We start from the raw sequence: 13,699 nt of genomic DNA, 5'->3' as shown, positions 1-13,699 counted from the left end.
TTTCCGTGTCTGAGGGGTATTTTCGCGACACCCACCGAACCTCCGCGCCCGCGGAACCTCCGCGCCGGCCCCCGCCAACCCACTGCCGCGTCCTCTCCTCCCATTGGCTCCGCCCGCTCGCTGTTGGCGGCGGGAGAACCAATGGCGTGCGGCGCAACGGGAAGGCCCGCCCTCCGTGAGGCGGCCCGCTGGAGCGCCGCGCAGGGCGGGGGCCCGCTCCGGTTAGCGGGGGGGGCTGGGTGTGTGTGTGTGTGTCGGGGGGGGGGGGGGGTGTTGGTGCCGGGGGCTGGCCGCGGCAGACGGCGCTGGAGCGAGAGAGGCGGTGGTGAAGCGGCCATGAAGGTGAACGGGGCGCGGGGGGTTCGTCCGGCCGGGAGAGCGTCTTTCCCCTCGCTGCGGGGAGGGGGGCGAACCGGCACGTGAGGGACCCCCGGTGGGATAGGCCGGGCCGGGCCGCCCCTCCCTCCTCGCCTCAGACCGCCCGGCCCGGCCGCGGCCGCTGTCCCTTCGCGGGCCTGCCCCGTTACCGAGGGAGACCCGGACCGGGGACCGCCTTGCCGAGGAGCCTCCACTGACTCAGCAGCCGGGCAGGGCCTGGTGCCGCCGCCTGAGGCGAGCCCCCGCCCCCGTCTCCACACACCGGCCGCAGCGGGGGCTGAAGGACTGACGAGGCTTCCAACGGGACGGAACCAGGCTCGGGGCGGTGCGTGGGGGTTGTGCCGGCGGTTGGGAGCCGGACCCCGCCGGGCCGGGGTGGGGGGGGCCGGCGGGGCGGCCCCGCTTCGGCCGGCCGCGGGGTTCGCTCTCCAAAGGCGCTTCTTCGCCTCAGGGGTTGTCGTTGTGGTTTCGGGTCAGGGCTGAGGGTGGTGGTGCCCGGAGATCTCCCGGTTCGGCGGGTTCCGGGGGGTGCTTGATCTCTGAGAAAGCTTTGCTTGTTCTCGGGGTGGGTGCAAAGACGAAATTTCAGCTAAAAAAGAATGAAATACCCTTCTGCTGCTCTGGTTTTGGGCTGCCAGCTTTGATAGCACATCCTGCTTGGACAGATGCATAAGGAGCAGCATACAGCCTCCCAGTTTCTTGGGGTGGGTGTCTTTCTGAGGTGGTAGTCTCATCAGGTTACTAAACACCCTTAAAGCCAAAAAAAACCCGAGAGCAGAGAAGTTCAATCGCAGTATTTTGCCCCTGTGGGATCCACATAAGGTATATAGAGAGAAGATAGCTGATGGCAGCTTGTGAGAAGAGAATACGGAAGTGGTGACTGATGTAGTTGGAAAGGCTTTTGGTGCAGAAATTGGCAATGTTCTAACTAATTCTCGAGGGAGGGAGTTTTTGGTTTAGTGTGTCTCACTTGTGTCTTGTGTTGGTGGCTTTCAGCATGGTCTCGTTTCCTTTACAGAGTAATATGAAGAGTCTAGACACTGTAATTCAATTATTGGTTAATGACACTAGTGCATAGAAAGAATCCACAGCTGACTTAGGTTAAGGAGAAAATTAATGATGCCCACATTGGCTTACCTTTCACCTTAAAATGACTGAATGCTTGGCAGTAAGCGTAAAGAGGCTTTCTGTTTGATACTAACAATGCTCATGTATCCAAAACAGGTAACAAAAATTCCCTAAGTATATAGTTATTTAGTGTTGGCAGTGATGTCTGAGCAGTTGTTACAGGCTCTTGAATAAAGTAAGTCTAAGACGCAGGTGTTAAACTAGCAGGCAAGGGTTGTGGTAGCAACTATATTATGTCCTTTTAGTCATCGCGTGTCCTGCTGCTGCTGTGACCCCCTCAAAAAACCATAGTCATATAATGAAGCAAGTTGAATTCTGACAGACCCTTTTGGTTCATTGTTTTATTTTTTCTGTTAATTTGTATGCGGCTATTTTTAAATCTTTACATATAAAGCTAGCTCATCAGTTTTTAAGAATAAGTGAAGAATTAATGTTTCTGCAACTGACAACTTTCTAAGACGAGAAAAAATACTTTTCAGAAGTCCCAAGTTTTAAAACTTGGAGCTCTCTTGGGTTAAGTGATTGGTTTTCATTATGTATTTCTGAAAAGTTAGTTACTCTTGCCTAATAAACTAGGATAATTATGCATAATTTGTTTTGCATAGGAAAAATTAATACTGATCTGTTTCCAATCTTTGTTATTGAAAAGTAGAGAACAAGTCTGTTTGATGATAGTTTAATGATTGTCACAGAAGTCTGTGACAGGCTCCAAGCCCACAGTGTACCTGCAAGTGCAGCTACGTGCTGGGGCAGCCTGTGTCTTGGCTGGAGGTCAGGGAAGGGCCACTGGAGTTTATCCCCCTTCAACTCGGTTTGCAGGAAGCTTAGGAAGATTTTCTCCTATGCGTGGGGTGCGCGCTGCGTGGAGGTTTCTTGTTATGCCTGAGATGAATTTTGCTCTTGAAATGCCTGTAAAATTAGACTAGTGACTTTAAGTTGTTGCACATACATTTGATGTTATTACTGCACACAGTGTTATGTGTTGTACAGCTTAGAACCAAAATTATTGTGTTTGATATTTCACTGTATTGCAACACTTTTAATGTCGGCTCACAACAGTAAAAGTGCATGTTTGTGTGGGTTGGAGAGATGCTTTTGATGTTCCATACTTAAGGCACTTACATGAAGGTGGTGGTGTAGAACGTGTTTGGTCCCATGGCGTTGTTTCTCACAGCTGCTCTCTAAACCACAGCAAGGACTCTTCTTACTTCTTGTGCTCAGTGGTTTGAAAGGAGACATTCTGGCATAACCCCAGGTATTGTGTTGTTACCACAAATGTAACAGGACTGTGTTTGGTTCAGGGGAAATGTGCAATGTAATATCAAAATTAGTCTAGTTACTACAGAAATTAAAGCACCATCATTACTGAGCTGAAGTGCATGTTCTGGTTGGTTTAGATTTTACAGCATGAACTACAAGTCTCAAAAGCAATTATTTTGTATCTTCATGCTTTGCAAAAAAAAAAAAAAAAAAAAAAAAAAGATGCTGCCCTGGAATGAAAAACAGAACAGTTCTAACCAGCATAGTTAAGAAAAAAAGAATGAAAAAAAATTATGTTTAAAGGAAGTTGTACCACTCAGCTTCCTGTCAGAAAGAACCTGATGCAATTCTGTTAGGTTTTTGTTGGTGGTGTTTTTTTTTGGGGGTGGGGGGGGGTGGGGTGGGGGGCGGTTCAGTGAGCCACATGAAAGTGATTAAACATGTGACCTGAACAACTTGCAGTCCAAATTCCAACTTTAAGTAGAATATGCACTTTTGATAGAGAATCTAGTGCTAAAAGCTTTCAGGGATAAAAAGTAGCAATTTATTTATCTATTTGGAATTTTTTATAGTGCTTTGAGATTAAATTGTGTGACTCAAAACTGAAATCAAATCAATATAGGATAAGTTCATTTAGATTTATTTTAATTTTTGCTAAACATTTTGTAAGTCGTCAAAACAGCAGGATTAGGGAGGTCTTGAAAAACATTTCCTTCTCAGAGAAACTATACCATAGGTAGTTTCTAATGAGGATTGGTTTGTTAGTTTCAAGTTTGAAAATCCAGAAATGTTGTTTTTAGAGAGAGTTTTATTGTGAGTCATGTAAGAGCTGAATTAGTTCTGGAGAAGTTCCTGCCGGGGACAGCTCCACGCTAATTATGATAAATTGTTGTGTTGCTGCTTGTCATCATTTTGGGTTTTGCCCCTCACCAACGACTGGCTGTTAGTGTCTTCCTTCTTTGCTCTGCTATTGCATTACCTCCTCAAATTCCTTACCCTTTTTTGTGGAACTCTGCTAGAAAAGGAGTTGTGAAAGCGAGCTCCTTGTGCCTGCGTGAGCTTCTTGGAAGCAGATCTTACCTACTTTGGTTTGCAGCTGGGAAGTGGGGATTATTGGGCTGTTACAGACATTAGTGTGCTGAATTCCTGGTGCTCTGGGAATTCACACCACGTGCTTTTGGGATGATGACAGATGGATTGAAGTAGCTCTTCAGTAGCAAGTGATATCTGATGTGGGCTTTCAGGTATTAATTTTCTTTCTTGCTTTGTGAATGTTTTCAGGCGGGAGCTACTTCCATGTGGGCTTCCTGCTGTGGGTTGCTGAATGAAGTCATGGGTACTGGAGCTGTCCGTGGCCAGCAGGCTGGCTTTGGGGGAGGTGCTGGCCCATTCAGATTCGCACCAAATACAGACTTCTCAGCATACCCATCTCCAGCTGCGGCAGGTGCTAACATCGTTTGCAAAGCCTGTGGACTTTCCTTTTCAGTTTTTAGGAAAAAAGTGAGTATATTTCCTATTACATAGTATTTTTACTCATATGAACTAAACTGTAGGCACACTGGGACATGAATTTGTATTTTTCCTTAGATAAGGAAACCTGAGGCAGATAAGCCAGGGAGGGAGTAAGTGCCTTGTTGTAGGTCACAGGAAACTAATGTCAGACAGGATTAGAAGTTAAGGGGTCTGTTGTTCATTAATTGGTGACACGTTGGATCTGGTCTGACCAAAAATGAGTGGATTTTAATTTGTAAGGTACGTGTTTTAGCTTCAGAATCTTAAACATTAAAACAAATCTGGTTTTGAAGATGATACCAAACATACTGGTTGAGTACTGGAATGAACCAACGGGGTGATGGAAAAGCTAAAAACTTGCAATACAGTATCACAGCTTCTTTCTGTGAAATACTTGTGGAATTCTGTTTGTTTCCTAACCAGGTTTAGTTCTGTTAAATGCTATTGCACTCCAACAGCCTCTTGCTTCATTTGGAGGCAGGTTGGTGGGTTAATGCAGATAAATAAAATTGAGATTGTTAATACTATGTCTGTTATGACTGTCCAGCATCATTGTTTTGCCCACTCGGTTCTCTGCAGCTCTTTGAGATAAACACAAAGCCTCTTCCCTCAGTTTGTGTGTTCAGTTTCCCCCTTCCTATGCATCCTGTTGTTCGCATGGCAAACACTTTGTTGAATTAAGTGTTGTGTAGGCATGTTTTCTGAAGTTAATATTAATTTACTAAAACCCTGAAGAACTTGGAAGAGTTTGGATTTGTTCACAGTGGATGAGATGACCACTTAAAATCACTGCTGAGAGTCTTGCCTGTTCTAGCTTTTGTATGTTTTAGGGAGTCTTTTGAACAAAGCTCTCTTCAGAAATGACATCTGAGCATTTGGGACCATTTACCTACCATGTGATTCATCGCCTTTAAGGCCTACTTTGAATTCTTTGAATCAATGGAGGAAGAAGTATGTTGTTTAAAGCTTGGGGATTATACTGCTTTTTACACAAGTGAAAAGAGCAGTGACACTTAGTATATTCAAAAGTATTTTAATATACCATAAAATTGACTGGCTTTCAATTTTGTTTATTGTCTAAACTACAATTTGAATACTTTATTCATTTGTTTATTCATAATGTTTTTTCACTGAAACGTCAAATCAGCATACAGTAGTGCTACAAAAGTGATGGACTGCCGTGGAACACCTGCAAAACTATTTGACAGGGCAGTTTTCTAGACTTAAATCCTAAAAATTATGTATGTCAAAATTGATGATGGAAAGACTAATAGTAAATTACATAGCCTGGAAAAGGAAAGAGCAGGGTCTAGATTTGTTTCTGTGACATCGAGCTGAATGGTTATTTTCTCTTTCTCCTTAGCATATGTGTTGTGACTGCAAGAAGGATTTTTGCTCAGTTTGTTCAGTCTTACAAGAGAATCTCAGAAGATGTTCCACTTGTCACTTGCTGCAAGAAACAGCCTTTCAGCGCCCTCAGTTAATGAGATTGAAAGTAAAGGATCTGCGTCAGTATCTGATTCTCAGAAACATACCAACAGATACTTGCAGAGAGAAAGAAGACTTGGTGGATCTTGTGCTGTGCCATCATGGATTAGGTTCGGAGGAGGATATGGACGCTAGTAGCTTGCATTCCTCACGGTCACAGACTTCGGGCTTTTTTACTCATCCATTTTCTATGTCTGTATCGGTGTCGTCTCAAGGGGAACTCGCAAACAGAAGGGGAAGCACAGGAAATGGAACACCTTTACGGGTACAATAATTAACGTGTTTTATGGTATAGCGCAGTGTTGTTTTGTTTTGTTTTTTTAATAGGTATGCATTGCTTTAAAATAAAATGCCAGTTGGTACAGTTCAGGGTGGCAGGAAAAATGCCTTTTGTATCTCTCACCTGAAAACAGAAGATTTCTAGATAAGATTACTAGTTTAGATGATAGAGGTGACTTAAATCGGTAATGATTAATAGCAATTGAAACTTCCAAGTGTCATTGTCATCTGTGATCAGTTTGGTACAAAGGGAAATGTTTTATAAGGGATAATGTGGTTTTGTCCTGATTAGTTTCATTTTGTACACAGGGACAAATGGAAACATCCTCTATAAATAATGAAGAAGAAGAAAGTGCAGAAGAGCAGGTGAGAGATGAACTATCCAAAGAACAAATTTTTGGCATGTGACATCATAAAGTGTTTAGATATCTGTGAACATTTAGTATCATGGTCTAGTTCTTGCAGTTTGCTGTGTCTAGCAAAGTATATCTGCACATACTTGCTTTAAAAAGAATAAAACTTTAGCCAAGCTGCTGCAGCTTAATGTAGCACCAGATCTGGTGCTCTGAACTTGCTGGGTCAGTTAAAAACCATACAATTTATGTGTTTCAGACCCCTGGATTGTCCAGAAAGCGAGTGAGGGCATCTTTGTCTGATATTTCAAGTCTGGAAGACATTGAAGGGTTGAGTGTTCGGCAGCTGAAGGAAATACTTGCATGTAATTTTGTCAACTACTCGGGATGCTGTGAAAAATGGGAACTTGTGGAAAAAGTGAGCAGACTATACAGAGAGAGTGAGGAAAACCACAAGACACGTAGGTTTATATTTAATTCTCACTTTCTTAAGACTACTTATTTTCTGGTTTCCAGTGGCTGGTTCTGCCAACAGGAGGACTTGGTATGTAACTTGTTCTGCTCAGCTGGAACAACTGGAAAGTGGATTTTAACAATTCAAGTTGCACCTAGAGTAGCTGAACATGGTTCTAGTGAGTCAGTGAAACTTTCCAGGATTGGGCTGGTTTTTTGAGACTTTTTTCCAAAGCTCAGAGAGCTCAGCTTTCAGGGTGAAGGTAAAATTGCACAACTGAGAACTGGTTCCTCAGAGAACATGAAACTTGGCACCTCCATGTCCTTTATTAGGTTTCACAAGGCATTAGCGAGAGCTGCTCAGTAGCTGTCAACTGACCAAAGCAAGTCAGGTCTTTTACTGTGGTACAGAATTAAAAGCTACAGTGGCAAAAGTCCAAGTTCGAGTGGTTTGGTCTCAGTCCATGTTTTTGTGATAAGGTGGTTCTGTGGCTGCAGCTCAGTGATGAATACTCTTCTCTTACACTCAACAGTTGGGGTCTGTCACTTGCATGACTGTAGTACATTGACAACAGACAGATTCCTGTTCACAAAGTATCATTTGAGGAGCAACTCTTTGATGTCATTACCAGCTTGAAAAATGCCTGCCTGGCTCATCATTCCTGCACCCAGCAGTCAGGCTGTAAAGAACAGGGGACTGTGGTGACTGGAAAACTGAAGGGCCCTGGGCCACTGCACAGACAGGTTGTGCCAGTCCATAGACCGCAGGGACTGTGGTAATCAATCAGGTGTGAAATAATCAGCTAATTGGGGGGGGAGAAGGGTTGTGAAGGTGGGGGACTGTTAGTGAATGTCAAAACATGGTTCAAGTGACACCTTCAGTTTGGTCATAAACTAGAATTGAAAACCTGTCTCAAATCAAGCTTTAAACTTACGGGTTTTTTTTTTCAACGTGGACTGACAGAACACTTGGTTATTGATAAGGGGATGTTGTCTATTTGCAATGAAACTTGACAGGTTTTATTCAGTTCTGCCACCTTTACAGCCTACTTAAGGCTTCCGCTTCTTAGTCTGCTTTCTTATTATTGTGCTTAATCTTCTGAGGAAAGTGTTCTGCCAAACAAAGTATGCTCAGAGATGGAAAACCAACATGCTCTGAATTTTAATCCAGCATGTTATTTCACAGTCATCATATTCTGAATTGAAAATGGTCTCTGAGTTTAAAGAATGAAGCCAAATATTGGATGTTCACTTATGAGCTTTCTAGTTCTTGTTTCTTTGCTTTTTTGAAGGAATATAGATTAATTTTTAGCTGTGGGTTAGAAAAACTATTGCGAACAGGGAGCAGCAATACTTCATGCTAAATTAGCTGTCACTGGTTGCCTGGGCTAGAACTTAACTGGTTTTCCAGGGCCTGAGTGCATGACCTCCTGCTCTGTTGCGTTTCAGAGGGTGAGAAGATGCAGCTGAACGACAACGATGATAACCTGTGTCGGATCTGCATGGATGCCATCATCGACTGCGTCCTGCTGGAGTGCGGCCACATGGTCACTTGCACCAAGTGCGGCAAGAGGATGAGCGAGTGCCCCATCTGCCGACAGTACGTCGTACGGGCCGTGCATGTGTTCAAATCTTAAACCAAGACCAAAACCAGATTTTATAGTCACCCTTCCCGGATTTCTGTGGGCAGCAGTGCCGAACCTTGGGGCGATGTCAGCTTTTTAGTTCTCAATAAACACAGCATTTTGAACATCAGCATCCAGGAGTTTGTGAAACATTTTTCTACAGCATCCTGAATCCCATGGTTGGGCAGTACGATACAATGCCTGTGCGTACAGTACTAGTGCTGCCTGACTGACCTACCTTGTAAATCCACAAACTCTTCAAGTCAAACTGTTTACAGCAGTTCTTGCTCTCTTCTGAAGAATATCACCTCTAATGGTTGCATTCAGGACTCAGCAAGGGGTTGGAAAACACCTCTGCTTGACTGCATTAGCGTGTTATGTTGTCTAGTGCATTAGAAGCAATGAATATATCAGTTGAATATTCAGCTTTTAAGTAATTATAGAATGTAACTGTTCTGACACTGTCCCTGCAACAGTGTTAACAGTATAAAATAGGACTGTAGAAAGCACTGCCATTAACTGTACCTGCACAGAAGCCCTTAAGCAATCTATTTTATGCTGATTGCTCCGTTCTGAATGTCTGTCATGACATGTGTCATGTCTTGGCTATTCCTTGTAAATGTACAGAAAGCTCTGTCGCTTTGCAGGTCTCTGCCACATGCTGTCCAACTACCAATTACTAAGTGTTTTTTAGTTTAGGAATAAAATATTTTTTTAAAAGAGGGGTATAGTAAACCATATTGTTGTGGTCCTTAATCCACTCATGCCTCTTGTGACTATTAATCTTGTGTGATGATTGTATGCCATGTGCTGACAACATGATGTTACTGTGAATACTAATCAGGGTCATGAAACTATTTGCTGCTAACATGTGGAATGTATGGTGTTACTAATCTTAAAGGGGGAGGGAAACATGGTCTTTGTTTAAAAACCTCATGTTCACAGGCTTCTGACCAAGGCTAAGCCACTATTAACCATGCTTCCCCTTGGCTGCTGAATGACCCCTGTTGCTGTCACCCCTTGCTCCAGTATCTGGCTGGGGTAAGGGCCCTCTTGGAGCAAGAATTTCCATGGTCCTTGCAGGATATCTGTGACAGATGACCTGGGGAACATAGCGAGAAGCAAGAACCACTCGTGTTCTGGGGACAGGCTGCCTGTGGCCATGACAGTGTCTGATTTGAGTTCACTGTAAAAAAAAAAAAAGTGAGGAAGGACCTAGTCTGGCCAGGACACGTAGCCTTTAAGGGGAGTTGATCAATGAAGCTGCAGTTTCTCCTTTTAATTTCCCACATGCTAGCAAAGTAACAGAGACAGGGGCATCTTCTGCCAAGGCTGTAGTACCCAGGAACTCTTACCTCTGCTGCATTGTCATGCCTGCTCTGTCTTATGTGAAAAATTAAGCTGGTGTGAAAAAGAGAAAGTAGCTCCTCCTCAAAATAAAATGCACAGCTTGGAGACACTGCTGGTTATTTTTCAGAAGGGAGCAAACCTCTCAATGGCTTTATTTTTTAGAAGTAACTTTTTAATGGTACTTAATTCCTCAAGTTTCTGTTCAGTGGGTAAGCTAATGAAGAAAAACATGCCCTCCATGTTATTTCCATGCTGATCATTAGCCACACAAGCTTAATAAAGATTTGTGATGGGCTTTCTCAGCCTCTGCCTCTTTTCTTCACCAACTGTAGGAGCACTGCTGGTTACTCAGCTCAAGCTTTAACATTCTTCTGGAGATGTGTAAGTAAGTGTTCCTCTAGACTAATCTGGGCCGATTCCAGCTGAAGGAAGGTACAGATGGGTCTTTTATTCCCTCCTCAGTATAGATGTACTGAACACACCAACTAGAGGCACAGGACAAAGACCAAGTGCTGTGAAAGTACTACATGTATAGCATGACGGCAAGAGGGGCAGCTGCTGTTAATGCTGGCTTGCACCAAGGCTAGAAACCAGGACCTGCTCCACACACAGAACCCAGCTGTAACCCCACGGGGCTCACTGCAGTCATGCCACACACCCCTAAAGCCCAAATACAGCTTCCCCCCTCCCAACAACCCCACATTGGAACAGAAACCCACAGAGCCAGCACCTGGTTTTGTACAATTGTTTATACAAATTCAACAAAGGTAAAACTGCATCAGGAAGGTCTACGAAAACAACACCATACAACAATGGCACTTATGAATGCAGAATTTTACAATCAGGAAATAACCATGTTATAAACCTTAAATGAGAACTCAACTCACACTTCAAAGAAAGAGAGACTACGTTTGACCATTTATTCTACAGCTGGACTCACTGTATAAATTAATTTTATATTGAGTACAAGAGCTCATGCTACAGAGTGAAACCCTCCTATGTGCAAAAGCTGAAATTGGAATTTTTTAAAATTTTGAGAAAAAGGTGATTTCTATACAGATAAAAGTGTTTTACTTCAACTATAATTTACACCTTATTTCCACAACATGCTTATGTCACTTCTGAAGTATACAAAGCAGGATATAAACTTCCATTAAAACATGCTTGAAGTTGAAAGTATTAACCTACTTTTCCTGACCTGGGCACATTTGTAGATAGATACTGTCTACGAAGTATAGGTTAAGTTCTCGCCTACCATAAGTAAAGATAAAAATTGGCAATCAAAACCGAAACACTGGTAATGCATTCAAACATTGCATAAATAATTTTTAAACAATTTTTGTACAAAAATAGTTCTGCATAATGTAAGATGTAACAAAACAAAACGTGTTAAGAAGGCAGAAATGCAGTGCGTGGTCCACTTCAATGACACCAACTTTTTTGTTGTTGTTTTAAGAAATGAAAAGCAGAAATCAAATTTACACTACCAAGCACATGCTGTGGTACTTTAAATAACAGTATTTCTTGGAGATCAGTCGTCTTCCGGGTGTGAACAATTATCATCAATAACAGTCGCCTTATGAATTTGCATAAGAGCCAGTGCAGGACATCCATCCCAGGTAGACTGAATTAGTGGCACAAGTTGAAATTCTTAACATGGGTAGTTTCATGTTGTTCTCTCCTCGACAAGAGTTGTAAAATCCAATCGCAGTATTTTCCAATATTCCAAGTTCCCAATTGAAAATAAAATCCCTACGTGTTCTTAGTCCCACCCCCCCACCCCCCCCGAGTATTTACACGTGTCCTTTAACTAACTCAGTTTTTGCAGAAGTTTTTCTTCCACTTGCCCGAACTGAACACTTACTGACATTTCCGCTATGAACTGCTCACAGCCTTCTTTTGTCACTTGCTTGCAGTACCTCAGATCAATCTGGCAGATGTTTCCACAACGTTTGAAGTAGGACAGGCACTGGTCAGTAACCTTATTGCAGTCTGTGGGGAAAACAAACAAACAAACAAAAAAACGAAAGGGGGAGAAATTTAACAGCACTTCTCAGGTTTGTTCTCCAGCACGAGGAGAATTTATCCGGACCGCGGTAGGTCCTTCCTGCTCCTCCCGTGCTGTGCTGCCAGTGAAATCACCCTGCCAGCCCCATCGCCGCTCACTGATCCCTGTCACTCTGTTGTGTAACCAATGAGATAAAGCAAAGGACGCCAGATGCGCAGAGAAAATCCCCTGTGGAGGATGAGCGAGGTAAAACACATGGCTCCTAAGCAGGAGGCGGCCGGCCTGGCAGCTGGTGGAGGGCCTGGGGAAAGGCTGGGCAGCTGTGGGGTTATTTACACCAGCAACACATCCAGCTGCTTAAATGGAATTGGGGGGGGGGAGGGGGAGGGGGGAAGAGTTACACCAGGGGCAGGGGAAGAGCTGGGTAAAACCCCTCTCAGTGATAAGTGTTTCACACAAGCCTAACGCCAACAGGCAATTCCCGTCCTTCCCCCACCCCTGCACTTCTGTTGCTTACCTGATAAATTAATTTCTGTTAATGAATCCCGCGTGGTGGTTCCAACTGCGGTCAGCAGGTTAATAGACTGATCTGTCACATGATTACAGTAACTGAGATTGAGTTTGGAGAGCAGAGGCATGTGCCTTATGATCAGCCGCAAAGAAGCATCTGTAATATCCAGGCCAGCCAAACGCAGCTCAACTATGTTCCGAAGTTTACTCCGGTTGTCGATCTGACCTGGAAAGCAGAGGCAGCAGGTCACTCCCACAAGTCTCACCCCGTGTTGCAAACATCTGCAGATCTATATGAAATGCACTGTGACACACAACACTGCTGCCCTACGTCAACTTCAGACGCTTTTGCCTGTCTGGAGCTTTGGAGGGGACATCAGCAGGAACACTTGTCTATTTTTGGAACAGGCACATGGACAAAGCCACCTCCTGATTTCAAAACAAAAGGGATGAAAGTAACTGCAGGGGCCCAGCAGAATTACAAGTCGGGAATAAGCAGTAGGCTGTGCAGTGCATGCCAGAAAGCAGATCTGATTTGCTCAAAATTTCACCTGAGCTGATATCCGGGCGAATGTGGCATGACCCACAGAACTGCTCCTTCCCTGAACTGGAAGAAAGTGTTTCCATACTCTCTAAAGTACACCCGTTGCAGCCTGAAGAGAAGAAAGTCAGACAGAAAACCAGCACAGTGGCTCAGATGACTGTTCAGCAGCCAGAGAACATCACTCGTTACCCAGTGGCTTCCAGCGAGGAGGTGTTGCAAGTCACTACTTTGAACACCTCGCACGTCAGCAAAGCCCAGAACCCCGCCGATGCTAGCTGCAGGGGTTTCTGCCCGTTTCCTCCAAGGGGGACTAGCAGCAGAACATGCCACAGAACGTCTGGGACAGGTCTCCCGCATGCTCCTCTCGCCTGTTACCTGGCCGGTTATCTGTGGGCGGCGACAAGAGGTCTCTCATTTGTGCGTCTTTCAGGCCTTCTGCCCACTGCACGTCCAGAGTTCGGAGTAAAGGACAACTGGAACTACAAAGTGCCGACACTGCTATCCATGAGCACCCTGATAACAGCAGGTCTCGAAGACCTGCAGATACAGAAGAAGTTGGAGCACATGGCCTACCCAGAGAGACATCCGTGGTGATCTCTGCTACCAGGCGCAGGCTGGGCAAAGCCCAGTGCCGCTCTGACGAACAATCCCAGCACGCCAGGGCAAGCAGGGACCCCGTAAGCCGCCTCCTGCCCAGCTCTCCATCTCCCCCACCATCTGGAACTTCATTACTGTGGGTGACATCAGACCCCTTCCACCCCCTCCGCTAATCATGTCAACACAGGCACTTTCCACAGCAACTTTACCTGTT

The 13,699-nt window shown here is 44.5% G+C and overlaps 2 protein-coding genes across 16 annotated transcripts in view; one reads left to right on the top strand and one right to left on the bottom strand.

Annotated features, from left to right (window-relative positions):
• Window positions 1–198: 198 nt before the first annotated feature.
• RNF34 (ring finger protein 34) lies at window positions 199–10,128 on the top strand. Of its 5 annotated transcripts, none has more exons than XM_049805975.1 (6): window positions 199–221; window positions 4,048–4,266; window positions 5,642–6,031; window positions 6,355–6,411; window positions 6,658–6,859; window positions 8,301–10,128. In XM_049805975.1, the coding sequence occupies exons 2-6, from the start codon at window positions 4,063–4,065 to the stop codon at window positions 8,486–8,488; spliced, it is 1,041 nt and encodes a 346-aa protein (XP_049661932.1). In that variant the 5' UTR covers window positions 199–221; window positions 4,048–4,062; the 3' UTR covers window positions 8,489–10,128. The 5 variants fall into 5 exon arrangements, with proteins under 5 accessions (XP_049661932.1, XP_049661929.1, XP_049661933.1 ...); XM_049805972.1 differs by lacking the exon at window positions 199–221 and adding an exon at window positions 263–342; XM_049805973.1 differs by lacking the exon at window positions 199–221 and adding an exon at window positions 397–703.
• Window positions 10,129–10,557: 429 nt separating this feature from the next.
• The window catches only part of KDM2B (lysine demethylase 2B), a 125,884-nt gene continuing 122,742 nt past the window's right edge, over window positions 10,558–13,699 (bottom strand). For 9 of the 11 annotated variants that reach the window (XM_049806146.1, XM_049806150.1, XM_049806143.1 and 6 more), the window contains 4 exons: window positions 13,264–13,425; window positions 12,896–12,997; window positions 12,352–12,570; window positions 10,558–11,818 (listed from right to left, as the gene is read on the bottom strand). In XM_049806146.1, the coding sequence (XP_049662103.1) occupies window positions 11,637–11,818; window positions 12,352–12,570; window positions 12,896–12,997; window positions 13,264–13,425 (665 nt within the window). In that variant the 3' untranslated portion in view covers window positions 10,558–11,636. The remainder of the gene's footprint in view (window positions 11,819–12,351; window positions 12,571–12,895; window positions 12,998–13,263; window positions 13,426–13,699) is intronic. The other 2 variants (XM_049806148.1, XM_049806149.1) reach the window with 1 other exon arrangement.

Source organism: Accipiter gentilis, chromosome 7, assembly GCF_929443795.1.
Source record: "Accipiter gentilis chromosome 7, bAccGen1.1, whole genome shotgun sequence".
NCBI classification, from domain to species: Eukaryota; Metazoa; Chordata; class Aves; order Accipitriformes; family Accipitridae; genus Astur; species Astur gentilis.
This window is presented reverse-complemented; position numbering and strand designations above follow the sequence as displayed.